The sequence below is a fragment of the Scardinius erythrophthalmus genome (assembly GCF_964197995.2).
Source record: "Scardinius erythrophthalmus genome assembly, chromosome: 2".
NCBI classification, from domain to species: Eukaryota; Metazoa; Chordata; class Actinopteri; order Cypriniformes; family Leuciscidae; genus Scardinius; species Scardinius erythrophthalmus.
Window position 1 is genome coordinate 52,425,722 of NC_138222.1, and position 27,378 is coordinate 52,453,099.

The following is a 27,378-nucleotide window of genomic DNA, read 5'->3' on the forward strand; positions in this document are numbered from 1 at the left end:
CAAAGAGACACTAAAATGTATTTTCTGAGTGAGCTCAAGCCCAGTGGTGAGATTTAAGCAGTGCATCCAACAGAAACAGAACGCTACACCATTGCATAAAGCAATATTGAGTGAGTTTGAGAGGGGGCGCTCGGCATTTGCATGCGCGGAATGATTAGTTGGTTCAAAAGTGGCCTGTTTTCTGTTCTGTGATGGCAGAGGGTCACTGCTTCTCTCTAATGGGGCAGTAAAGAGCTGCGACTGGGAACAGACAGACTAAATACATCAGTACTATCAACAATCAGGATAGGTGTGTTCAACTCCGTCTCTCTCTCTTTCTCTCTCTCTCGCGCGCTCTCTCTCCCTCCATGCGCCTTCACTTTCTCTCTCTCTCTCTCTCACTCACTCACTCACTCACTCACTACACATGCGAGCACACACACACACACACACACACACTCTCAATCCCTGAGCAGTCCTGACATCTCCGCTCACTGTCAATCTGTGTCTCCTTCGCAGGGAATTTCCTTCCAGATAGAGGGACGCTGGAAAAAACTATATTTTAAGAAATTACTATTGGAGATCCATTGTTTCTTTCCCAGTTTCACTATTTTGCTCGGAAGGGCTCAGGCGGTGGAGCAGAATGCCTCAAAAAGGTGAGTGCGCGCATGCTGAAACTAAAAGTTAGTTGTTCGTGTGGGATCCAGTACTATTTTACTGGAGTGATCCACCTTATTATTATTATTAATATTTATTGACATTAGGATTATTGTTAGGGGTGTTTCCCAAGTCATACAAATAAAAACGTGCTGTTAATAGTTTAGTGTAAAACTAAATTAGGCTACTAAATAAAGCTGAACTCTCAGATTATGTTGTATTTTTTCGGACTACTTTTTAGGAAGAAAACCGCTTCTGTTTATGTAAATATGTAAATATGTATCTGTGAGAGGAAAGAGTTTGAAGTCACATTAGGCCTGAACAGTGTTTTTTTTTTTTTTTTTTTTTTTTTTTTTTTTTGCGGAGCACGGGAACGCACTGACCCGTTGAGGAAAGGTGTCAGAATGATTCATCAGCCGAGTGCCTTCTTAAAGATTTCCCTGAATCTCACGAGGACCTGCTTGTTTATTATTATTTGCATGATAGGAATATTCGTATTTAGAGTTTTTGTAATTGGTAAAAAGGAGAGATAATAAAGTTCAATATTTTTTATTTTATTGCACTGTCAAGACTTTACACTTTTGGGTTAGCCTACCATATATATAGCCTAAACGTAAACATCAGTACATTGCACGAATGAAATGTAATAAATAAAATTATTAGGTAGCCTATTTTTTATTCTATTAATTTTTATCAGGCTAATTTAAAACCTTAAACAAACCACCACAGCGGACTCGTTTATTTTAGCATCCAGCAAATGTTCACCAGGCCTACTTATAGAGCATTAGGACGCTCAAGTCCTCTTAAACATTCACTAAATAAATGTAGCTACAAAAACACAAAAGATTTCCCCATCGATGGCAGTATAAGATGATTAGGGCATGTTAATGTCAGATCCTTCAAAACTTCCCACTGCGCTTTTGTACACGTACAGATGCACGTCTGCATGTGAATGATGTTTATGGAGAACTCTGTTTCCTGAATAAGCATGTTTAATTAAAGCAATTGTAGTTAAGGATTACACAAACGAAACAAATGCAGATGAGATCCTATTAACCTCATAAACAACAACAACAGCCTGTATAGGACGTTAGATAAATCATTAACGGGAACACGCAGAGTCGCAATGCATGGAGCGAGTGCGAATTAAAGGAGCACAAAACAATTAACATTTGCTGTGATTAAGAGCTAATAAGGCTGTAAAGGTATTTAGAATTTACCTTCGGGTTGTAGTTTCCAATCGACGTAGCCTAACTTTTTTTTAATCTTGTTTTTTTGTTTTGTTTTTGTAAGATATAGGCCTACGGCACTAAAACAATAATAAAAATCCACACTTATGAAGGCAAATTACAGCTGACAACCTCTTGACATATTATTTCTAAATAGAATAGAATATGCTTTACTGCTCAATTTCTGGGAAATTCATCTAGGACAACTATTACAAAACATTAAACTCACATAATAAATTAGCCTACTTATAACCAACAATCCAATATATATATATATATATATATATATATATATATATATATATATATATATATATATATATATATATATATATATATATATATATATATATATATATAAACTACAGTATACCAATCTGACATTGGTTCTGGACAATTCTACTGATTAGTTTAACCGCAATTGGCACAAAATAATATATATATATATATATATATATATATATATATATATATATATATATATATATATATATATATATATATAGGCCTATATATTAACTAATTAGACAATTTAATTATGTATAGGCTATATTAATTAGTTTCTTGTGTGTGGTGGGGAAATAATCAAATTAAAATATGAGAGTTAAAAGATTAACAAAAAATAATTATTTAGAAACAAATCCACAAAAATGTTTAAGGAAAAAAAAAAACGGTAGAACGCTTAATTGCAAATTTTTAGATTGTATAAATACAAATTTACTGTCATGTTAAAGTTTCTAACACTTTTTCAATTAAATTTAAAATGTTTAAACACTTTCAGTTCTTCAACCTTGGGAAGAGAGCGAATGGAAACGGACACACCGGTTTTGTTATTTCAGCGTCGGGAGAGAAAATGAAACGAAAGACTTTCCTTCCCTGGGCCCCTTTTTAGCAATGTCGCTGAATAGATCCTTTATTGCAATTGTTTTTTCCCAATTGAGCACCCTACTGGGCTGTTGCATCCTTTTACAACCCCTAACAACCCACACCCGTTACACAAACACCTACAGATATTTATAACGCGAAATTACTTTTCTATTTCCCCAAACCTCACAAACAGAAACACGCATTGGGGTTCGGGCACCGGGGTCATGGCCGTCAGGAAAGTGACAGTGGATGCTGTGTGTGTGTGTGTGTGTGTGTGTGTATGGTCGTCTGGGGGGCAGGGTGCCCTCGGCTCTTTGTATTCGGGCAAGTATTGGTACGTTTGGTGGGAGGTTGTGTTGCTAGTTGCAGAGGCCGAGTTGTGATGGCTGGGTTTGGGTATAGAAGGTAAAAGAGGCGCATTGTTGAGCTCCAGCAGGCTTTGTGAGGATCCTCTCACCCCCTCTAGTTCTCACTTTTCAGAGCACTGATGCGAAGTAGACAGCGTGTGTCACTGTACACTTTTGACGGGAAGATCTAAAGAGGAAGGTTGAACATATTTTACAGACCACCAAGAAATTGAGACGTTAACTCTTCCTTTCTATATATTAGATTTTACTTTTAGGAGCCTATTTAATAACTCAAATCAATTTCTTCTGCCATAAATTAAAACGGCAGGTGCAAAATGCTGCGTAAAATGCCATGTACAATTAAAAAACTCTCTATTATATATTAAAAACATGACTCAATACAAGTCATTCGAACTAATATTACTCTTTTGCTCTATCCTAGGAACGATCTAAATAGTCAGAGGCAAATGAAGGGCTAAATTTTTAAACGGACAGTCAACTTCTGTTACCAGGCAAGTTTTTAAAGCTGAAATTCCTTTAGAAAGGATTATTCCCAAATATACATCATTTAACCCCCTTGTGCGTTGAGATGCATCGGCCGTAAACGCAAAGCCGCAATTGTTGCAAAACTGCAATTAAAAAAGAAATAAATCTGAACTTCACAACTAACCCTATACATTTTCTTTGTCATAAATAGAATACCATAACCAACCCACGTGGGAATCAGGAGTGGCGTCCATGATGCAAAACAGTAAGTGCAATTCTTATTAAGCCACTCGTGTGTTTTGTTGTTTTTTCTCTCCAACGGCTGACTGTTTTCTTTTCATTTACGATTAAACTTTAATTGCCGTGCATGATGGGAAATTATATAAAAGGTGCTAAAGTCTGATTTATGGTCAAATGAAGACGCATTAAAAATGCGCATTATATATTCCCCCCCACATAAATGATTTGAAGTTAATATTTAAAGAAAAAGCCATAGGAATACAAACTGCATTTTTCATACATGTCGAGCATACATTAATGAATGGCTGATGGGGGAGGAGATGTTTATTTCTGCTCGAGTTGGTAACAAATAAATGCAGCTCTGGCTGAATTAATGCAGAAAATTTGCCAACTTCCACAGACAGTTCCCGAAACAGCTAATGCATGGAACGGGACACATGAAACAGTTTGATGATTCCAGGATTTGATTTTTTAAGATTTTCTGTGCTTGCTTGAGGGGGAAAACACGAGTTCTGTTAGTCTGTAAACGGCTCAGTGTCACTTAGATCTTGCATTTGGGTCTGACATACGATAAATGCTTGGATTAGTTCTCTGAGATTATGTAATGTAATCACATATTGTTCAGTCATATGTAAAAATATTTCCGTAGAAAGACAGACCTCATATAATTAATAAATTGAGAAATTCGTATTCATGCACCAGAAACTGTTGTTTTAAAACCCAGTTTGCCCTGGAGATTTAGGATTGATGTTTAAAATTCACAACATATGTTTCCCCATTAGTAGGGGAGCAATAAAATCCAAGTCTCATTATGACTGCCACCAGGCCAGATCTACAGTCCTACACCATGGGGAATTATATGATTATTAAGACTTAACCTTTGAACTGTGAAATGACAGGCCGGGTCATGTTTCTGTGTGATGGTGACATCAATCAAACGGATTCATGGAATCTCCTCCTTACGTTCAAGAGTCTATTAAATCCAACTAATCCAGGAATTATTGAAGACAGAGAGGATGGCAGTGGATTATTCCACTGGATTTGGAGAGATTACCACACGTTTGTTGTGCAGCATCAGTGCTTAAATGAATCAGGTTCATTAAAATTAGCCCGGTTGGATGTGGTATTTAAAACGTAGGGGTTTTTCACAGTATTATTTCACATGACTGAATCACCAATGAATTTTAAAGGGTCAAATACCTTCCTTTCACTTTTTTTTTCCTCTGTATATTTCAAATTTAGACACTTGCATTTCCCACAATGCTCCAGCAGATGTTGGGTTTGTTACAAACAGTACGACAGACTCCAAAAAAAAGAAAGCTTTGTCAGATTTAATATGTTTAGAAACATGCAAGCCCCTGTCCTCGTGCGTTGCTCCTGTAGCTAGAAATAAAAGGAAGCCTCCCTTGAAGGCAACAAGAGCAGAATCCAATTTTGTCTGATATCCAAATGCAGACAGAAAGGGTCGTTTTATCATGCTACTATTTGTCGTGACGATGCGTTTTTCAAAAGCAGAGCAGTGTCATATAAAGTGACAGTCCTGCCACAAGTACTTCAGCTGATCTTTTCAATGAGCCTTCCATGCATGATCCGAGGCGACCTCCGCCTATTTCCAGAAATTAAGCTCAAACTTGACGTGCAGCTAGCTTTATTCTAAAGACAAATGTCAGAGAGGCTCATCATATTTTCCCCCCTCTTCTTCTTCTATATTTGGAGCTTATTTATTGCTTAGGAGCTCGGGCTCCTGCAGTCAGACGAGAGAGGAGCAGAGAGCTAGAGCACACACACACTCCGGGGAGGCTTTTCGTAGGGATTCGCCTCTGTTTTGTTTTTGTTGCTCGCTTTGAATTGACTTTCACTGGACTTTCACATCGCATCAAAATACACAGAGCTGGTATGCGCTTTTCATATCCTTCTGAGACAGTGCTCGTGTTTGCAGTGTATCTGATATCGAATTGTTTTGCACATGTTTTTTTTTTAACGGACACTCCAATGGAAAGCACTGCTGCCGTATGCTTTGCGATAATTGCTCTCTTTCTGTTGTTCCTCAGTGGCGATGTGTGTGCTTATTTGTTAGGGATTTGTTAGTCTGGTGTGAATGAGAGTTTCCAAACACTGACGCACGGTCTTGTGGAAAGCTGTTCTCTTGAGGACAATTTGATTATGAAAATTTCAGTTCACTTGAATGGAGATGTTCAGACTCAGAGGTCATTTCATCAGTCGATTCTGTGTGTTTGTTGATTGATTCGAGTCTAGCGCATGACGTTCCAGTGTTGATTTGTAGGGCACAATGAGCTGTGTAACAGCATTCAAAACTAGGCGTATAGCTTATTAATGATGGAAAAACTTTAGAATTCATTAAAAAAAGTTTCCTTTGCTGGCTCAAGTTGTTGAAGTGCAGTGGTTTTGTAGAAAGTTCTCGTTATTGATTACACTGACATGTTATATTGTATAACATGGACATTGCAATGTAAGAACTCAGCCTTTTTCTCTCTAATCTGACTCGGGTCGTCAGTAACGCCGATCAAAGAGAAGCTCCAAGAAGTGGAGCTTTATTCTGGACAATGGGACACCACCCATTGAGGGAATGTTTTCGAGGGGGAAAGACGAGCCAATTTGTTATGTCTCCGTGTGCCACAGGTCACAGTGGCGTCAACCAGCTCGGCGGGGTTTTTGTGAACGGCAGACCGCTACCGGACTCCACCAGACAGAAGATCGTGGAACTCGCTCACAGCGGAGCGCGACCCTGCGACATCTCCAGGATTTTGCAGGTGACCCTGAAGCCCATTAGTACATCCAACAAGCTTTACGGGACCTAGTGATAAGTCATATCATGGTCACACAATGTCCATAATACAAATAGTACAGCTGAATAAAATTAATTAAAGCAGTAACAATAATAATAATAATAAAAAAAAATTCAAGATGCTAACCTGAAGCAAACGCTCATGTAAAGTGTGACTAATTAGCTCTCAAAACTTTTAAACGTAATGAAATCATCCTAGCAATTTTAAGGCGTATTTTCTGTGTTCATAGACCCATGATGATGCAAAAGTCCAACTGGACAATAAGAACGTAAGCGTATAATTGTTTGAAGTACATTACTTTATTTCAATTTAGTCTTAAATAATGTATGTGAATTGTGTATATTGCTGTCCATTCAGGTGTCGAATGGGTGCGTGAGCAAGATTCTGGGCAGATATTATGAGACCGGCTCCATCCGACCTCGAGCCATCGGAGGCAGCAAACCGAGAGTAGCGACGCCTGAAGTGGTCGGGAAAATAGCACAGTACAAGAGGGAGTGTCCCTCTATCTTTGCCTGGGAAATTCGTGACAGACTACTGTCTGAGGGGGTGTGCACCAACGATAACATACCGAGCGTAAGTGCACATTATGATTCAGCTGCATCATTGGATTGTGCAAACGTCATTATGAACCACATTTCTTAATAGAATGCATTTTTATACATGTGTTCTTGCAATTGCAATGCAATTCTGCTAATTATTTCGCATTTATCCAAATTGCTCAAATTTACGGGTATAAACACAAATGGCATTTATGGACGGAGCTATGATGGAACAGAATGAAATAAAATGGCATTTTATGGCTGATGCATTAAAACAGTAATTGACTGACTGCCTTCTTCATACCTTTCAGGTGTCGTCGATAAATCGAGTCCTACGCAACCTGGCTAGCGAAAAGCAACAGATGGGTGCAGATGGCATGTACGACAAGCTGAGAATGCTCAACGGGCAGACCGGCACGTGGGGCACGCGCCCGGGATGGTACCCTGGTACGTCTGTGCCAGGACAACCAAATCAAGGTGAGACAGTCTAAAAGTAATAAGAGCATCACTGTCATGAGCAAAATTAGAATAACAACAACATAAAGGCACAGCAACAACAAAACAACAGAAGCAAAAAAAATAAATAATAATAATATAATTTTTTATAATGAATAATATTAACATATTTTAAAATTATTCTTAATACACACACACATATATATATATATATATATACACATGTATGTATTACATACATACATATATATATATATAATGAATAATAATGATAAATGAATCATTATATATATATATATATAATGAATAATATTATATAATGAATAATAATGAATAATATTAACATATTTTAAAATCATTCTTAATACATATATATATATATATATGTATGTATTAAGAATAATTTTAAAATATGTTAATATAATTCATTATAAAAAATTATATTATACATTATTATCTCATTTTCTTACTATATTCATACTGAAATTATATGAAAATATACAAGTATACTATATATTCAATTATTATTAAAAAATTTTAAATAAAAAAAGTATACTATTCAGTGTATCTATATGTAGTATATGTACATATTTTGTACATATTTTATATTATTTTTAACTTGACAAACAATCTACAGTATTTTATTTGTTTATTTGTCCTGAAAAAGTGAAGGAAATCTCTTGCAGTCATTAGGTCTATATGTCAATCCATCCAGAGATGCATTAGATGAATATACAGAATGTAGAATTGCGTGCCATTGACATGCTTGGATGAGAAAAGGCCACTCATTAATTGAGAAGTTAGTGCTAATTAATCGCTCATTTCAATACGGCTTCTGTCTGGGTCTTGGATCTGCGTGACTAGGAACAGAGTTTTCGGCGGAGGTGTCCATGCGGTACCACCTGCCCCCTCCCCCCTCGACATCATTTGCACCCCATGGGGAGTGAGAGAAAAGCACTGTGTGTCCCGGGACAAAAGATGTTTCTGTCACATGCAAGAATTTCTGACAGGCACAGCTCGGTCTCTCTGTAATTGCTCATTAGAGGTTGTTTTTTTTTTTGTTTTGTTTTTTTTTTGAGGGAGAGAAAGAACATCCACAGGCTTTTGGTTAGAGGAGACAATGATAAAAAGTTTAGTTGATGAATAGTTAGTTTCTAATCAGGTTGATGAATCCTGCGTGTGGATATTCACAGTGTCACAAACACTATCTGATATCATTGATATTAAATAAGAATAATGCAAGTGATCTTTTAATGTATTTGTGTTGCTTAAAGGGATAATACACCTTTAAAATGAAAATGCTCACTCTCATGTCTTTATGCTTTGAAGACTTAGTATAGGTTCAGAAGACTTGGAGTTTAGCGCACAAGTATATGGACTATATACTATTTTTGGAGCTTAAATGGCATTATTATGAACTGACACTGAATGTTTTCTTATACTTTTAAAACAACAGCATACAGGTTAGAAATGACAATGATTTTCATTTCGCGTTTACTGTTGCTTTAATAGCCTGGAGAGATTCTGGTCAGATTGGAGAGACTTTTCCAACCCATCCTAACTAAGCAAGCAAAGGTCTTTCAATGGTCATCTCCTGTTGAACGTATAAATCCTAACTGGCGTTTAACAGGGCAGGCCTGGGGTTCTTTGATTAATGACAGTGGTGTGTAGAGGTTAACATACTGAACTGAAAGGTCTGTTGACTAGATCCTTGTGTTATACAATGCTGAGCACTGCATGCCTCTTTTTGTTGTTCCTTTCCAATTGTGCCCTCGGGAGAATTTGAGCCTGACGAAAAAGGCCTGGCAGCCCATCTCTGTCTGCACAGTTTAATGGTCCCCCTCATTCTTCTGGTGGTATTGTGTCATTGAGAAAAGCAGCTCTCTATTCAAGTGTTGGTGGTCACCTCAATAGGTCCCTGGACACCCATACGGTGAATAGCACTAAGAATCCCTATACATTATATGTGCTGTGTATGAAAACATCCAAGGGAACCTGAGGATGATTCAATGCGTTTCTTTTGGTACTTTGTTACGGAACTATGGAGATAATGCTGACAATTCTTGTCTCAAGTCTTGGGGTGTATTCACACCAAATGCTAATTTTCCATCTGAAATAAGTCTGAAATATTATATTAATTATATTATAATATTATATTATACAAAATAATTGTTATTTATTTATTTCTATTTTGTAGGCATACATATATACCGTAGGCATATATATATATATATATATATATATATATATATATATATATATATATATATATATATATATATAATAAAATAAATAAAAATTATTCATAATTAAAATAAATAATAAAATAAATTTGTTATTTTGTATTTTTTTATATACTACATTATAAAATACAGAATAACACAATTTAATTATATATATATATATATATATACACACACATATATATATAGGCTATATATAATGATTTGAATGCAATCAAAATATAAATGTTTTACATTGCAATAATAAATAAATAAATAAATAAATAAATAGAATACTTTGCAAATGTATAATTTTTTTCTCAATTCATTTCACATGCAACTCAGTGTTGTTATTACTAAAACTGAATTAAAATAAGGCTAAAATAAAATAAAATGAATGAAAAACTTAAAACTGAATAAACTTTTACTTTGATTAGAAATGTAGCTTTGACAACTATCTTTAATAAATAAGTTTAAGTTGAAGTACTAAAATGACTAAAAATGTAATTTTTATATATATATATATATATATATATATATATATATATATATATATATATATATATATATATAAAAAAGCTATATAGAAATAAAAAATAATAATAATAAAAAAATGACAACAATATGCACATAACAAAATTACTCAAACTTAAGCTAGAAATAAAAATTGAATTATATACATAATACAAATATAACACTGATGCAACTCAAGGTAATGCAAAAAGTGGTTTGCGTGATAATTCTACAATTTTCACCCTCTTTATTTTGCAGACGGTTGCCAGCAACCGGACAACAGTGGCGAGAACACTAACTCCATCAGCTCAAACGGCGAGGACTCCGACGAGACTCAAATGCGGCTGCAATTGAAACGAAAACTGCAAAGGAACAGAACGTCGTTCACTCAGGAGCAGATCGAAGCCCTGGAGAAAGGTATGCATCAAGTGTAAGAATCACGTCTCCCATATCCTGCTGAGGTTCAAAGCATAACCTTTGTTTTCACATCGGTTTTAGAGTTTGAAAGAACCCACTATCCAGATGTTTTCGCAAGAGAAAGACTTGCAGCAAAAATTGACCTTCCAGAAGCTAGAATACAGGTGAGAATATGCTAATAGGTCCATTTTAATACCATACCATAACTAATGCATGTTCACCATCAGTACTGTCTACATCTATGCTGACCTTCTCTGTGCCTGCAGGTATGGTTCTCAAACAGAAGAGCGAAATGGAGGAGGGAAGAGAAGCTGAGGAACCAGCGAAGACAAGCCAGCAATTCCTCCAGTCACATTCCCATCAGTAGCAGTTTCAACTCGAGCGTCTACCAGGCAATGCCACAACCCACCACTCCTGGTAAATGGCAACCTAAATTCCTGAGGGTTACATATAAGGCATAATGTCCTCACATCAAGTCCAAACTGCATGAATTTAGCAGAAGAACATCGTTTTGGTTGCGCTTAGGCTCTGTGCGGATGAATATGGTTCTTTCGCCTAACTAAACAGAGAGAGATTATCCACTGCTCGTAAAACATTCACTACTAGGCTTAAGAGATATAACCAGCTTAGATGGAAAGGATCTCAAGCTGACTAGCTGAAGACGTTATACCCATCAATAGACATGGTATCCAGTGCAGCGCTACAACAACCATTATGAAATGAGCCTTCACAACAGATAATGCTTTACCATGAACTCTGTTAGAGAGCGACATATGGCAAATTATCTGTTCAATTAATTACCTTACTCACCTGTTGAGTAATAAAAACACATCTCCACTTCGCTTTTACAACATTTCAAATCCCTCAGTTCTCGCCATCTCTGAAAAGCCAAGCTAATGTTGATTCTTGTTTTATTACGAGCTCCGTCGTTCTCTTTTTGCCAGCAGACTCTCCTGTGTTTGGCTTTTTTTTTTAAACTGGTGATTCCCCAGAGGTTTGAGGTTTGATATTGTTACAACTAACCTCTCCCACACCATCCACGCGTCAAAGTAATTATGGATATGACGAGACATGCAAGGGCGAATTATGTCTGCACGCAATTTCCAGCAAAAACCATCCCGCTATATCTAAAATATAAACACGTATAACAGGTTTACCATAGTGAATCAGGGTAAGACAAAAACACATTTTGGAAGAAGGGACTTTGGAATTTATTGACTCAATTTAGTTAATTATGAATAAAAAAGTTACAGTGTACCTTTAAAAAACTTAAACTAAACAGAAATTTGAAATGTTGGCTTGGTTTTAAGTTGAAGTTGAAGCACTTAAATTGTTAACTGGAAATAAATTAAAACTAAAACTGAGATAAAAATAAACCAAAATAAAGATGAATAAAATGGCAAAAGCACATAAAGAAATGTAAAAAAAATGAAACCTTTTCTGTTTTCTTTTTCTCCCAGTGTCCTTCACAGCAGGGTCAATGCTGGGCCGCCCAGACACGGCTCTGACCAACACGTACGCGGGTTTGCCTCCGATGCCCAGCTTCACAATGTCTAACAACCTGCCTATGCAAGTGAGTAGCATCACGAACAACCGTTTCCTCCTCTACCCTTGATAACTGGATTAATGTGCTGTGTGTGATGCTTCCTTAAGTGTCTCTCATTCCATCACCCAAGTCAAGCTCAAGTTTAACCCAAACTCCTGTGTGTTATAGAAACTACAGTTGTGCCTGTAGATATAACTAAAGCTATATATTTATATACATATATTCTTGTTTTTTATAGCCAAGCCAGACATCTTCCTATTCCTGCATGTTGCCCACCAGTCCGTCTGTGAATGGGCGAAGCTACGACACATACACACCCCCTCATATGCAGGCACACATGAACAGCCAAACAATGGCAACTTCTGGTACCGCCTCAACAGGTAGGCAGAATAAGTTCATTGTGCGATTAACAAACTCACCCTATAGCACATTTATGCTACCGTTCAAAGGTTTGGGGGCAGTAACGTTTTTGTTTTGAAAGAGATTAATACTTTTATACAGCAAAGATGCATTAAATTGCATTAAAGACGTTTATAATGTTACAAATTCCATTTGTCAAGGAATCATGGTCTCCACAAAAATATTAGGCAGCACAACTGTTTTCAACATTGATAATAATAATAAATGTTTCTTGAGCATCAAATCAGCATATCAGAATGATCATGTGACAGGAGTAATTGACATCACAGAAATAAATGACATTTGAAAATATATTCAAATAGAAAACTGATATTTTCAATTATTACTGTATTTTTGATCAAATAAATGCAGCCTTGGTGAGCATACGAGACTTTCAAAAACTTTTGAACGGTAGCGTTTACTTTGAAATGCATGATTTTGTGTATCTAAAAATGTGTTTCTTTGTTCCTCACCCATTTATGTAACCTTTTTGTTTTGTTTTTAGCATTAACACTTTAAAAAAAAGACCTTTTCAATGTCTAATCATTTGTGATGATCCATTGTCCTTCTCAATCTATGCAAATTCGCACACAACACCAAAGCATAAAGTTTGCAAAGGAACGTGTTTTTGACCTACATTCTCTCTCTATTTCTAGGACTCATCTCCCCTGGAGTATCTGTCCCTGTCCAAGTTCCCGGAACTGAGCCAGACATGTCTCAGTACTGGTCAAGATTACAGTAAAGAAAAGAGTTACTTCGCCCTTTGACTTCCACACAGAGACTAAGAGAGAACCTGGACCTCTGCAGCAGTATTTTCACAAACACACAGACAGACACACACAAGCAAAGACGAGGACGAGACGGCGTGTGGTCTCTTTCCACATTCGGAAAAAACTTCACGGCACTACCTTTAGGAGGAAAAAAACGGACGCTAGAGAGACTTGAACGGAACAAAACGCAACAAACCTCTGCTACATCCACCTTTTTCGAACTCCATTTTTTTTTTGTTATATTTGTACATTGGCATTTCTATGTAAAGAGGAAAAGACGATTTAACAGCCAAAAGATATGTTGGTCTCGCATCCATTTGAAATGGCGGAGAACAGAACAATATATTGTGACTGTTTTCTACTGAGCTAATATCAGGATTATGGATCAGACTTCATACAGGCCCATATCAAACCAGTGAAGCAGAACACACACCAAGAGGAGGAGCCCATTCATGCGATATTTTCACTTTGGGAGAGTTGCCGGCTATAAGGACGAGGCTCAAATCAACCCACAACGGCTTCAGTTGATGACACTATTGTATCTACTAAAGGAACAACAGCCATTATGTAAATTACTGAGTACTTTATGATTATGTATAAGGGTTTGGAGATAACTGACTAACTGATTCTGAGGCCGTTTGCGCTTGATAACTTATAATTGTGACGTCTCATGATTGGGATTTTATAGTACGGTAGACTTTGGCATCAACATAACATTCATCCATTCTGCTACTGTCCAATTGTGAGTATTTGTTTTCCCTCTTGGAATTATCGCGGAACATAAATATATTGTTATTTGTATTGCCCCGAGAAAAATAAAACTAATTGTTTTATACAGATTTTCATGCATTGTTTAAAAAAAAAAAAGGCAAACATTTCTTTAGGTCAGGTACAAGTTGTCTATTAGGTATAGCTGTATTATAGTGTCCTACGGTCAAATAATTTTGTGAGACTAGAAATATTTAATTCCAATAATTATGATTAAAAATGCTTGACAGAGTTTTTTAAAAAAACGTAAGTGTTTGGCAGTTGTTTACAAGTACATATCAGACTTAAACCATTGTTGATTGTAAAAACAGACCAAAGCCTTTGTATTTCATCTATTACACAACAATCTTAATCTTCTCTCTTTTTTTTATTGTTAGTCTTGTGTTGCTACATTTTGTAAAGGAAAAAAAACGTCGTTTTACATTCTAGTACACTGGCTTCAAGTATACCTGACTGCGGCTTAATCACGCAGTCCTTTATTTATGATCGACAAACATTTGTGGTTTGAAAAAACATGTTGACATCTCTTGAATTCTGCGTTTTTGTTGTGTACCTGAAACATGAACACTTGTAATGGTTTTAGTGTCAGAGCAATGCTTTGGAAAGCGAAAAGGTCTACCCTGTCTTGCAGATATTTCAATTTAATTTTATTTAAAAGCTTTCTAAATGTATTTTGTGAAAACTATTAAAACATTTTGTACAGTATCTGTTTCCGAATTTCCTTTTAACGTAACGCACTCCTAATGAAAACGATGCATCGTTTTCAAAAGTATTAGTTATAATTGAAAACATGACCACAAACTTCCCATTTAAAGACACACCAGCACGTCAAAACCCCTCTCTTCTCTCCACATACCTCATAACCACCAAAGAGCTCGTGAACAAAGGCACCAGCCGACTCCACACAACTCAGACATCACAAAAACACACCACAATAGAAAAGGCCTATGCCATTCAGCACTGCCAGCTCTTGTTTTGGTAGAGTTACGATGGTCTAAAAGGAAGGGAAAAAAAGCGAGCGCGCGTGGGGGGAGGAGAGAGGGGGAAGAAACGAGAAGAATAAAGCGGTCCGAGCGAGCTCAGGGTGAGCGGAGGGAGAGATGAAGCGATTGTGTGGCAGAATGAGTTATTTTGCTTCACTTGCTGTCTCGGCGGGAGGGCCGAGGGGAGAGACACGGAGAGAAAGTGTCCGCGTGGAAGGGTTTTTGGGGGTGGTAGGTCGGTCCTGACGTTAGTCGGGTCAGGTAGTGGCCTATGGGACGTCAGGACGGCTCTAGACTCTCTCAAACGCACCTACAAAGACAGCAATGGAAAGAGAAAAGGATGGAGAAATCTTGAATCACAACTAAAGCCAAGTTATACTTGGACAAAACTGTGATATTGCACTATCAAAAAGAGTATCAGTCTTATTACCTTGTGCATGCAGTTATGAGCTCAAATTAATTGAGAAACTATGTTTGTTCTTTAAAAATATATATGTGACTATTTAAGTGCACTGCTAAAATTAAAAATTGTGAAAACTAGGTGATCATATTCAAATAATTCAAAATAATAAAACGGTTACAATAAAAACTGTGAACACTGACAGCTATATCTACTTACAGACAACGAAAATGAGGCTATGAAACAATAACGCGTGTATAAAAACATACTTGCCTGATGAAAACATGCTTTCACAGACAGCTTTATTTATTCGCAGAAATAAAAATTTTATGCATGCATGCATTTTTATATTACAAATACAGTTCCCCATAAAGTCAAGCCGGGTCACGTCAGATGAAATTTATGTTGAATATTATAAATGCAAAAGGATCTTATTGTAATTAAATTGTAAATAAAGGCAGTATCTTATTGTGGAGTCTAAAAAAATGCTTTGAGTTAAAAAATTATGAAAATGTCCACCTTTCACCCCAAAATAAAGTATAATTCCTTCAGGAAAAAAAAAGCCTATTTTTAGGAAAATTAACTTGAGTGAAAATGTATGCACATTTTCCTCATAAATTTTCATTATTTTAATGAGGTCAGAGATAATTGACCCCCCCTTTTTTTAAATAACATTATTTTTAAGGCGTTATGGAGTACAACCCACAGAGCTGCTCCAACATCTCTCAACCCCTGAATTTAAGATTCCTCACTTACTGGTGAATATCTGTTGGCTGAGAGAAAAAGTAAGACACAGATTCTTCTTCTGTCCAGTAAAAAGTACCATTTAAACGACAAAAGGCCTAATGGACACTTTGAAAAGAAGAAACATTTCAGCTTTAAAGGGGACTGATTATTACCCTTTTCAAAGTCTTGATTGTGTTTTTAGGCTCTACTAGATTAGGTTTTCATGCTTGGTTTTTCAAAACTCATCTTATTTTTCACAAATTTGACATTGTTGCAGCCCCTGTCTTCCCAGTCTGTCAGTAACGCTTTGTTTAGTTCCTGACTCTATGAAGCCCCTCCTTCTGAAAAGCGCAACATGCTCTGATTGGTCGGCTGGACCAGTGTGTTGTGATTGGCCAAATGTTTCAAGCTTACACATGGTTTGTCTTAAAGCATATTCAAATCACCACATAGACATATAAACAACACTAAAAGCTTGATTTTCACCACAGGGGGATTTAAATGAGGAATATTGTGACGTGTTTGTTGCCGGAAGAAAATTCAATATTACAATGGCGTAATAGAGAAAATCTTCTTTTGAGTGACGTTGTAATTTACAGACCGTTTTTATGCTCAAACAGTAACATTACACACTACAAATTAAAGAAAATAATAATAATAGGACCCCATTAATTAATTATATCCTGAACAGAGCCACTTTATGAACCTGAATTAATCATACAGCTTAAAGGAACGTTCCCGAATGCAATAATTCAATCAAGAAAAAATAAACGTGAAATGCAAAATAGTTTGTAAAAAAAAAAGTGATAAAAACATTTTCTGCAACCACGTTTATTTTTGAACCTGAATAAAAACATGACATTTTTTTTATTTTTTTTTACAAACTTTATTGACACCAAATATTTATTAGCTACATAAGCTAATAAACACCAGGAAGCCATGAAGTGCACTGAAAAGACACTGGTAGCCAAATTACGTTATCGTTATTTGCGTCACATTCTCGCTTTATCCAAAGAGAGCAACAGGTGCTTGTCAGGTTCTTGTGACACTGAATATCACTGTCTTGCGTTCTTCTCCAAGTTGTGTAATTACTAAACGCTGTGCCATCTTAATCTCTTTCACTAATATTCACAGAAACCGTGTCAGTGCAGGTGTGACCGTAACCTAGTGTTGTCGTAGTGCAGCTCCAGCGCTCTCCTGCCCTTGAACATCACAGGGGTGGTGCTGGGAACTGGAGGGGGAGGGTGCAGGAAGGATGGGAATCCGCTAGAAATCTAGGTGCTTGTTGCCCGTGGCAGTGGTACCACATCCTGCTGCCAGTTCTGTTTTACTCACTCGACTCACCGTCTCTGACAGGTCTGGAGGCAAGTGCAGTCTCTGAAAGAGAAAGAGAGAGAGAGAGAGAGAGAGAGAGGGAGGATGTAAGAGGAAGGCTGAAAGAATAATGTGGAGGGCAAAAATAAAGCTACAAACGAAATTACTATAATAAAAACTGAATTATTATATTCAAGCAGCTGAAAAGGCTCTTACGCTCAACAAAGCTGCATTTATTTGATTAAAAAGAAATAAGAGTAATAATATTTTGAAATATTTTACAATTGAAAACAACTGTTTTCTATTTGAATATGTTTAAAATGAAATTTAATCCTGTGATGGTAAAGCTGAATTTTGAGCATCATTACTCCAGTCTTCAGAGTCACATGATCCTTCAGAAATCATTCTATGATGATGATTTAGTGCAAAAGAAACATGCATTATTATTATCAATGTTGAAAACTGTTGTACTGCTTAATTTTTTTTTGTGGAAACTGTGAGACATTTTATCACTTTTGATTAATTTAATGTCTCCTTGCTGAATTTAAGAATGATTTATTAAAAAAAAAAAAAAAAAAAATCGTACTGACCCCAAACCTTTGAACGGTAATGTATATACATACACACGATACATTGCATTCTAACCTGGTGTGACAAGGTGCTGACAAGTTTACAAAGTCAAATAATTTCTGTCCTCACTGAGAGTATGAAATCCTACATAAAGAGGTTTATGGTTTATGCTGCCTTCACGTACTAATCGGAAATGTCCTACTTGCCACTTCTGCAGTCGTGCTTACGAGCTCGTCGAGTTCAAGTGCTTTGTCGGAAAGAAAAAGAATCATGGAGGACACCAGGTTTATTCTTGCCAATTTATTGGGGAAATCCTATTAAAGCCAAAATGATATTCATCATCCCATTCATTGACAACCATATAAACATCCATCACGCTATCTAGATTGTCAGCTTGCGACTTGAGAGGGCATTCATGTCCAATATCATGATGTGTCCAATATCATACCAAAACTCAATTTGCTTGCAATCACATCATTCTCTATAGGGCACAGCTGACTGGTTCCTGCAGTATTAGTAGCCAATGAGCTCGCTGCTCAACCTCCAAATACTGGTTAGCATTTGCTGTAGCAGTGCAGAGTGCTTTCAGAAACCCTCCACCTTCCCCAGCTCCACCTGTATAGATCTGCTAAGGGTAATTCATGTATGCTATATTGTACAGCAGCAGCATATCGTGTATGTATTAGGAGTAGCAAGTCCCATACTTGCTGTGCAGCAGCAGCAATAACAACCAACAGCAGAATAGCAGATCTATTCCACCAAGACCAAATATATCAACATTGTCATAATCATTACCATGCCAAACACTCCGAGAGCTGTCGTAACAGAACACATGTTGTGGTCGTAGCTGGTTAGGACAAAAACAAAAAGGAAAAGAAAGGCCAAGGTAGACTTGAGTCACAATTGATTTAAATAAAATTTGACCTTGTTGCTAAGAAACAATGCAATTCTCTTTTTTTTTTTTACTTTTAAAACTGTAAAAAGCATGCGTATATTGTTGAATACAACAAACTAAACCTTTACAATCTGAGATCAGTTTAAATGAAGAAGTCCTCACAAACACCTTTAGCCAGTGATGCCTGTTTCAGCTTCTTGCCTCCACACACAGCGAAGATCTGCAGACTTAAGACAGGCGAGAAAACATCCTAGCCCATGTTTGCAGACAGACGAAACAGAGTGTGTGAACACAAATCGGGTTAGACGCTTGGCCATGCACCTTAAATGGTTCGAGAAGTGTAACTGTTAGCGTGCTGCTAAAAACCCTTCAGGGAGGCTCAAGCTTTTTGGCGGTTTGTGCGTAGAGTTACGGCTTAGAGGAGAGTCATTAGAATCAAGCGTTTTATTACGGTAACTTGGCCCCACATGGGCACTAATCTCTAACAAGGCAATGAGCTACACCAAAAGCTTGTGCTAAAGAGGCTAATGAGGGAGCTCAGCACAAGGTACACACACACACATAGTGTCAAAAGTAGTCAAGTGCACGATTAAATGCAGTTCTGTACGGCCAGTAAATCGCCACAAGCCAAACATACCTGCAACTGCAGCCTTGATTCAGGTGAGCTTTTTTTCCTCAGGTTGATGTTTATCTCCCGCCAAACAATGCTCTTCTAAATCTCCTATTGTCTGTTGAACGGCAGGTAAATCATGTTCCTAAAAAATTAGGCCGGTGTAAGCTCAGGACAATCTGTAATTTCCCTGAGCCTTTTCCACACGCCTTTAAGAGCTTCAGATCCTTTCCAACTGAAACCCTCAAGGCTACGATGCATCCCAATCAGGGACACCCAGGATCAAAATGTTAAGCTTATCAGAAGGAATTCTGAAGAACATGAGAAGGGATCTACAGATTGGAAAATGCTGGAACTTAAAGGGATAGTTCACCACAAGATGTAAATTCTGTACTCACCCTCATGTCGTTTCAAAACCTTTCCAAATGCTTAACAGATGTGGTCAGTATGTTGTTGTATCTGAAAGAGCTACAAATTCTTCAAAAATGTCATTTTCTGTTCCACATGAGGTTGAGTACATAATGACAATTTCAATTTGTACCTATTTCTTTAAAAAAAGGAGTTGGCAGGCAAAAAAAGTAGCCCATGATATGCAGGGGGAGAACTGTTAAACAATTTTATTTTTATATATATATATATATATATATATATATATATATATATATTATATATATATATATATATATATATATATATATAAAACATAATACTATATATTAATAAAAAAGGCTAATATTTATTACTAAAAAATGGTTGCAACCACAAAGCCCAGAAGCAACATGTGACATTTTCTTGTTTTTAAGTCACTGAAATGCATAAAAAGGCTAATATATAATATATATTTATATTATATTTATATATATAATTAAAAAACTGACTAAATAGTATTTACTCTATTACCTCAAAGAAAAAAAGGGTTGCAACACTACTTTGCTAAGCATACAAGCTCCTAAAGATTTGCATTCAGCAGTCCCTTGTCTTGAAGACACTGAAGTGTAATTAAAAAAAGAAAAAAAATATTCCTTGGCTTTAATGTAATATAATATTTCACAAAGGTAATATTAAAAATATTCATATTAAATTATATTTTAAATATAATATTGTAAAAGTTGTTAAATATTTTCATGGCCTACAAGAAAAAAAAAATGGGTCACATCCACTACTTTGCAAAGCATACAAGCTCCTAAAGATTAGCATTAAACAGTCCATCGACTTGAAGACACTGAAGTGTAATAATAAAAAATAAAAAAATACCACTTTGACTTGGCTCTTCAAAGTCCATTATTGCATACAATATTCAACATCATCATCATCCCTTCAAATACTACTCTCAGCCTCCCAGCAGTCTAGACCAATCAATACTAGAGAGTGTGACTAAGAGTACTTGAACATGACACACACTTGAACACTCTATGTCCAACTGTCTGTGGAAATGCAGGAACTGTGCACCCATAATGCATTTGGTACAGTTTAAATCTAAGGGTGCTCTGTTATGAATGCTGCCAACAAGCAATACAATGTTTTTATTGTTCTTTATCTTCAGGTTTAGTGTTAAAAATGTGTGTGAATACCAAGCGAAGTGTAAACACATCCTTAGGTAGTAAACATCTAAACTTAAAATAATACTGACTGTTTTTAAACAGATTTCCTGAATATTTCAGCTGTCCGCCACAGATCGAACAAACACATAACCCCACCTGAGACTCACATCAGTTTCAGCATTTCAAACAAACAAAACCAGAATGGTTTAGTTATAATTGCACATTAAGCTGAGACAGGAGAAATTTTTAACCAAGAAAATGACACACTTAAAACATAAAGAAAAAACAACCAACTGAGCCAATAGAAACCTCTGGGATCATTAAAGGGATGAGTGGATTATTAAGAGGCAATCATTGTCATGAAGTGCTTTATGCAAACAGCAAGAACAATTTCTGCCAAAAACTCACTTGAACAAAATCAGTTTAAAACACTTGAAGTGATTTACAAGAGGCTCTCGAGAGGAACATTAAGAGTGGCTTTCCTTAAGAGGGTTACAAATAACACTCCACGCCGAACAAAACCTCACACTGATAATAGCTTCAAAGCCCTCCAGCTACTTCTTGTTGGTCGCACTGGCACTTGTGAAGAATCACCACAAATCTCACAGGAGATTGTGTTTTAAGACACTTAACGTAATGTGCTTTGGGATCAGAGGAGTTTGGATTGAAGTAACAGACTTAGGGGGAGAATTCAGGTAAATTAGGAAATTTGCAAAGCACGTAGCCCAACTTACCTGAATTCACACTAACTTTCCTCAACTCAAAAAGTCTGGGATAGTGTCAAAAATAAGTTTTCTTCACTTTATCCAAGAATAGATCACAATGTGTAATGCATTTGCAACACATTTTCATATATACACACAGTAGTCAACATTTGAAGTGGATCAAAACCTTTCATCAAAGATATACATGAATTTTGAACAATACCCGTTCTTGTCTTAGGACAACTTTGATGAACTTTTTTGATCTACTTCAAATGTATATATGTATATATTATAAAATATACACACACACATACATACATGTCTGGTTTACATTACATATAAAGATATTTTTTCTTTCTATATATATTTATATGCAATGTAAACCAAATATATTATTATTATGAAATAAATTGTATTATAATTCTAAAAAAAAAAAAAAAAAAAAAAAAAACCTCGCGAATGAATGCCAGACTTATGGAAGCTTGTTTCCGCCACAAAAAAAAATAAATAAAAGATAATTGCGACTTTTTATCTCACAATTGCGAGTTTACATCTCGCAATTCTGACTTTATATCTCAGAATTGCGAGATATAAAGTCAGAATTGCGTGTTTTAAAGTCGCAATTGCGTGTTATAAAGTCAGAATTCTGAGATATAAAGTCAGAATTGCGTGTTATAAAGTCAGAATTCTGACTTTTTTTCTCGCAATTGCGACTTTATATCACGCAATTCTGACTTTATATCTCAGAATTCTGACTTTATATCACGCAATTGGGAGATATAAAGTCAGAATTGCATGATATAAAGTCGCAATTGCGTGTTATAAAGTCAGAATTGTGAGATATAAACTATTCTGAGAAAAAAAAAAAAAGTCCGTCTTTTTTCCCCCTTAGAATTGGACTTTATATCTCACAATTCTGAGAAAAGATGTCAGAATTGCGAGATGTAAACTCGCAATTATGTGTTATAAAGTCAGAATTGCGTGATATAAAGTCAGAATTCTGAGATATAAAGTCAGAATTGCGTGATATAAAGTCGCAATTGCGAGAAAAAAAGTCAGAATTCTGACTTTATAAGACGCAATTGCGACTTTATATCTCGCAATTCTGACTTTATATCTCAGAATTCTGACTTTATATCACGCAATTCTGACTTTATATCTCAGAATTCTGACTTTATTTCACGCAATTCTGACTTTATATCTCGCAATTCTGAGAAATAAAGTCAGAATTGCGAGATGTAAACTCGCAATTGTGAGATAAAAAGTCGCAATTATCTTTTATTTTTTTTATTTTGTGGCGGAAACAAGCTTCCATACAGACTTGTTAACCTTACTGAACATCATGAAAATAATTTGATTCTGATATTAAATGGAACCAGTTGAGAATAATAACCAACTCTTGATTCCCAACACTAACAATAAGCTTGTGTCTTCATGTTTCTCCAAGCTTTGCGTTTCGTAAGCAAAATGTTAAATGATGCATAGAAGCACAAACTGTAGTTTAAACATGTTAAATATCCCATGCAATAACACTGTACATGTCCAGAAGCCTTTTTGTTTGACAGACAAGAGCAAATTTTCCAGAGCAATGCTTCTTATTTTTAAATGCTGATGAAATTCTTTAGAGGCACATACATGTTTCAGGGCAACAGGAGAGGTTACTGAAGAAGACCAGCTTAGAGTAACTGGAACCATTATTATTCCACACAGATCACAATGACCCGTATAATACGATTCTTCGAAGACCACCACCCTACTTTCTTCCGTTTCCTTTATCTCCTGAAAGTCTAGCATTATGTACTTTTACCCATCATCAATGCATTAAGAGCATCACAAATCACAACAGTGGGAACAGCCATTATGTGATTCTTGAAGCAACTCTGTACTCGATGCAAAAAGTCAATTTTTAGGAAAGCTAAGATTACCAATGGCTTCTTTTACCATTTAACGGGATCCTCTTTATGTATTTACAATCACTCACACTCACACACAGACGAGTGTATTTTTTTATCTGTGTAAATATATATTAAATTACATTTATTATATATACATTAAATGTATGTGTATATCCGTACACACTACTTGGCAAACTTCCATTTGTGTTTTCTGCATGGTGGGTTTTTTTAATTAACCATGTTTAAACAAGCACCAAGAGTTAGTGCTCTTAAACACAGCTCTATTTCACAATGTGCAATTTGGGGGGCCTACATAATATCAGAACCATCGGACATGAAATAATGTGAAGTAATAACTTCTGGCGTCAGCACTATAATTATCACAATTTTCTTTTTCATTTGCACGTTATTCAAAATCCAATCCAAGCCAAGTGACAAGCACCCGAGGACAAGTAAAAGTAACCGAGATAATAAAAAAGAAAGCCCAACTGAGTACCCCAATCAGTATCGTTCTCATTGCACCTCGCCCTCTGGTCAGCTGTGTCCACTGTGCTCCGAGTCTTTAGGCCAGTGACTGCAGAGGTCAGGAGTCCAGGGGGAGTTTTCACTCCTCTCTGCTCGTTTGGATTTGGAGAGGTGCCATAAGAATGGACCCTGGGTGCTGTCGGATGGGTGTTGGATGTACGCTGGGGGCTTCAGACCCTTGCGGACTGGCTGGCCGGAATATGAATGCAGAGGCGGACGCCCCCAAGGTACTTTGGGGTGCAAAAGGCACAGAGGACAAACACGTGTAAGTGCTGCTTTCATATCCGATTGGCTGAGCTGAGAAATGAAGGCAGTATATGATATGACAGTGTATCACGAGGAACACCACCTCCGCTTCTGCTAGCTAGCTTCTCAAAATGCTTGTTAACCCTTTTGTGGAGAGTTACACAAACATTTTAAACATAAGTGGACATTATCTGCGTGTTGTAACTGCCAAGCCACTGTCCTACATGAATCCGTGTGTATCATTCTACAGATCATATAGCAAAAAAAGAAGAAGAAGTGGGTTACACTTTATTTTAAGGTGTCCTTGTTATACATTTAAGTACTATTAATTAACTACATGTACTTACTATAGGGTTAGGGTTAGGATTGGTTTAGTTGCATGTAGTTATGCATAATTTATAGTAATTAATATAGAAACTACATGCAACGTGATACAAGGACACTGTAAAATAAAGTGTTACTAAAAAGTGACTATTATACATGATGATTGTGTAACTGAGCATTTTTCAGGGTTCATTTAAATGTAAATGACTAATAAAATAGGAAAACTGTGACCGGACAGTTTGCAGTTATTGAATATAAATATCTCACTGAAACTAAACATACACTACCATTTATAAGTTTGGGATCAGTATGATTTAAAAAAAATATTTTATTTAAAGTCTCTTCTGCTCTCAAAAGTGACATTTATTTGATAAAAAACCCCCCAAAAAACAGTAAAACAGCAATATTGTGATATTTTTTGTGGAAATCAAAGGATTCTTTAATGAATAGAAAAGGGACAACATATATTTGAAACAGAAACATTTTGAAACATTATAAATGCTTCATTTTAATGCTTCAATAAAAGTGTATAAAAGTATTCATTTCTTTTTAAAAAAATCTCAATCTTTTGAACAGCAGTGTACTTTTACAGCAAAGTACGCTTTGAAAACTAAATTCAAACAACCACAGGTTAAAGTAACTAAATTAATTTTAATACAGCATATAACAATTGTTAATTTTTGGATTATCGAATTGTTCAAATTGGCAAGTGGGACGTCACCTTAAAGATGGAATACATTACTCAACTTTTAACAAATGAAAAGAATGCAGAAATGGGTCAAGCTTATTCAATGGCATTGATTACAATGTTGAGTTTCAGATTTGTACAAAATTGTATCATACTATATACTACATGATACATAAAATTAGACAACTCTGACTATGCAAAACATTCAGATTGGAGCCGACAGCCACAAGAAAAAGCTAAAATCATGTTAGAAAAGGGGCTAACATCTTTGTTCAAGTCGGGTAATATAATCCAGCCATTAATTGTTCATCACCTTATTGTTGTTTTCTCTGCAATTTTACATTGAAAAGAGTGACATTTCTGAAAGGACCCGTTGACCATTTTGACCTTTCATGCTCATTAAAGACTGGAGGGCGCTTGGAACTGCCAGTGATAAACTCCCCAAAAGGAACCACAAACAAATATACAATGTGAAGCCCTTCCAGTCCGTTCTCCACACGCCCAACAAAACACAGTCCCCGTTCCCCTCCTTCCCACCTCCCCCCAAACCATGAGTGGGGTTCAAACACAGTTTAAACACATTACGTGCAGGAGTGGCGAGGTCGGCCACGGGTTACTGTGCCGTTCCCTCAACGGGCCTGACCAGTCGCTTGAGTGGAGTCCTCTGGATCACACTCCAGAGTACGTGTGTGCTGCGTGCTAGCGTTACCCCCCACCGCCAATGTCTAGCAGAACTCCTGTCTGATGCGCCTAAAAATGGAGGTGTGGGACTCAATCCTTCAGCCCAATAAGAGCAGCCCACAAGCTTAAGGGAAGTGTGCGTGAGAGTGTGTGCATTTGTGTGTGTGACAGCGAGCTAAAGGCTTCTGCTGTTAGCCATCGCTGCTCTTTATGCGTGTGCAGCACCGTGAGGAAGGAGCTAATGAGCCAGCAGGTATTTTCAGCTATCAAGAAGACATGGGAGGAGAAACGCTAGTGAGAGAAGGAAAAAGAGAAGGTGGGGTGAGAGAGGAAAAGGATTCTTTTAGGATAATGGCAGATAAAGATGAGGTTTTGTATGGACGACTTGGCTTTCGCAAGACTGGAAAGGCTGAAGATCAAACCGAGACAAAAGGAGAACTGGGTGTATGAGAGGACGAGAGAGGAACTTGGAGACAGAGAGAGAGAGAGAGAGAGAGAGAGAGAGAGAAAGCGGGCGAAAGAGAGTCTAAGTGTGTGTTTAAGTGCTTCACAGAGTGTTAATGAATTGGGGGTGTAATCCATCACAGGTTGTAACTCTTCACAAGAAAGAGTCCCTTTAACCAAAGGACAGCACTTGTGGGGACAAAGACAGGCATAGTGTGGACTTCATACTGCAGCGCTGAAAAGGTGTTGCCGTTAGTAACCCCATCCCATTGAACCACAATCTACTCTTTAACAGTCACAAGTCTGACCTTAACCAACAACACCAAGCTGACTAGAATGACAACTTTAGGCCTTTATATACACCACAGCTCAAAAGTTTGGGATAGGTACGATTTTTTTATGTTTTTGAAACATAATAAATTTTGTAACATCATAAATGCTTTTACCGTCACTTTTGATCAATTTAATGCATCCTTGCTGAATAAAAATATTGAAAAAAATGAATTTGTACTGATCCCAAACTTTTAAACGGTAGTTTATAATATTACAAAAGCTTTCTATTTCCGATAAATGCTGTTCTTTGAACTTTT

General features: G+C 36.5%; 2 protein-coding genes across 5 annotated transcripts in view; one reads left to right on the forward strand and one right to left on the reverse strand.

Annotated features, from left to right (window-relative positions):
• Positions 1 to 622: 622 nt before the first annotated feature.
• pax6b (paired box 6b) lies at positions 623 to 13,446 on the forward strand (the record flags this gene model as incomplete). 3 transcript variants are annotated; one of them, XM_081350074.1, is made up of 12 exons in its annotated part: positions 623 to 635; positions 3,777 to 3,830; positions 6,446 to 6,576; positions 6,842 to 6,880; positions 6,970 to 7,185; positions 7,463 to 7,628; positions 10,601 to 10,759; positions 10,841 to 10,923; positions 11,026 to 11,176; positions 12,220 to 12,332; positions 12,544 to 12,685; positions 13,361 to 13,446. In XM_081350074.1, 12 exons carry the CDS (start codon positions 623 to 625, stop codon positions 13,444 to 13,446), a joined length of 1,353 nt encoding a protein of 450 aa, XP_081206200.1. The 3 variants fall into 3 exon arrangements, with proteins under 3 accessions (XP_081206200.1, XP_081206201.1, XP_081206202.1); XM_081350075.1 differs by lacking the exon at positions 6,842 to 6,880 and having other exon boundaries at positions 3,777 to 3,834; positions 6,417 to 6,576; XM_081350076.1 differs by lacking the exon at positions 6,842 to 6,880.
• A 3,724-nt stretch (positions 13,447 to 17,170) lies between these two features.
• Positions 17,171 to 27,378, reverse strand: part of elp4 (elongator acetyltransferase complex subunit 4) — a 65,822-nt gene continuing 55,614 nt past the window's right edge. Inside the window, exon 10 of one of the 2 annotated variants that reach the window (XM_081355664.1) lies at positions 17,171 to 17,728. In XM_081355664.1, coding sequence (XP_081211790.1) covers positions 17,618 to 17,728 — 111 coding nt within the window. In that variant the 3' untranslated portion in view covers positions 17,171 to 17,617. The remainder of the gene's footprint in view (positions 17,729 to 27,378) is intronic. The other variant, XM_081355665.1, reaches the window with a different exon arrangement.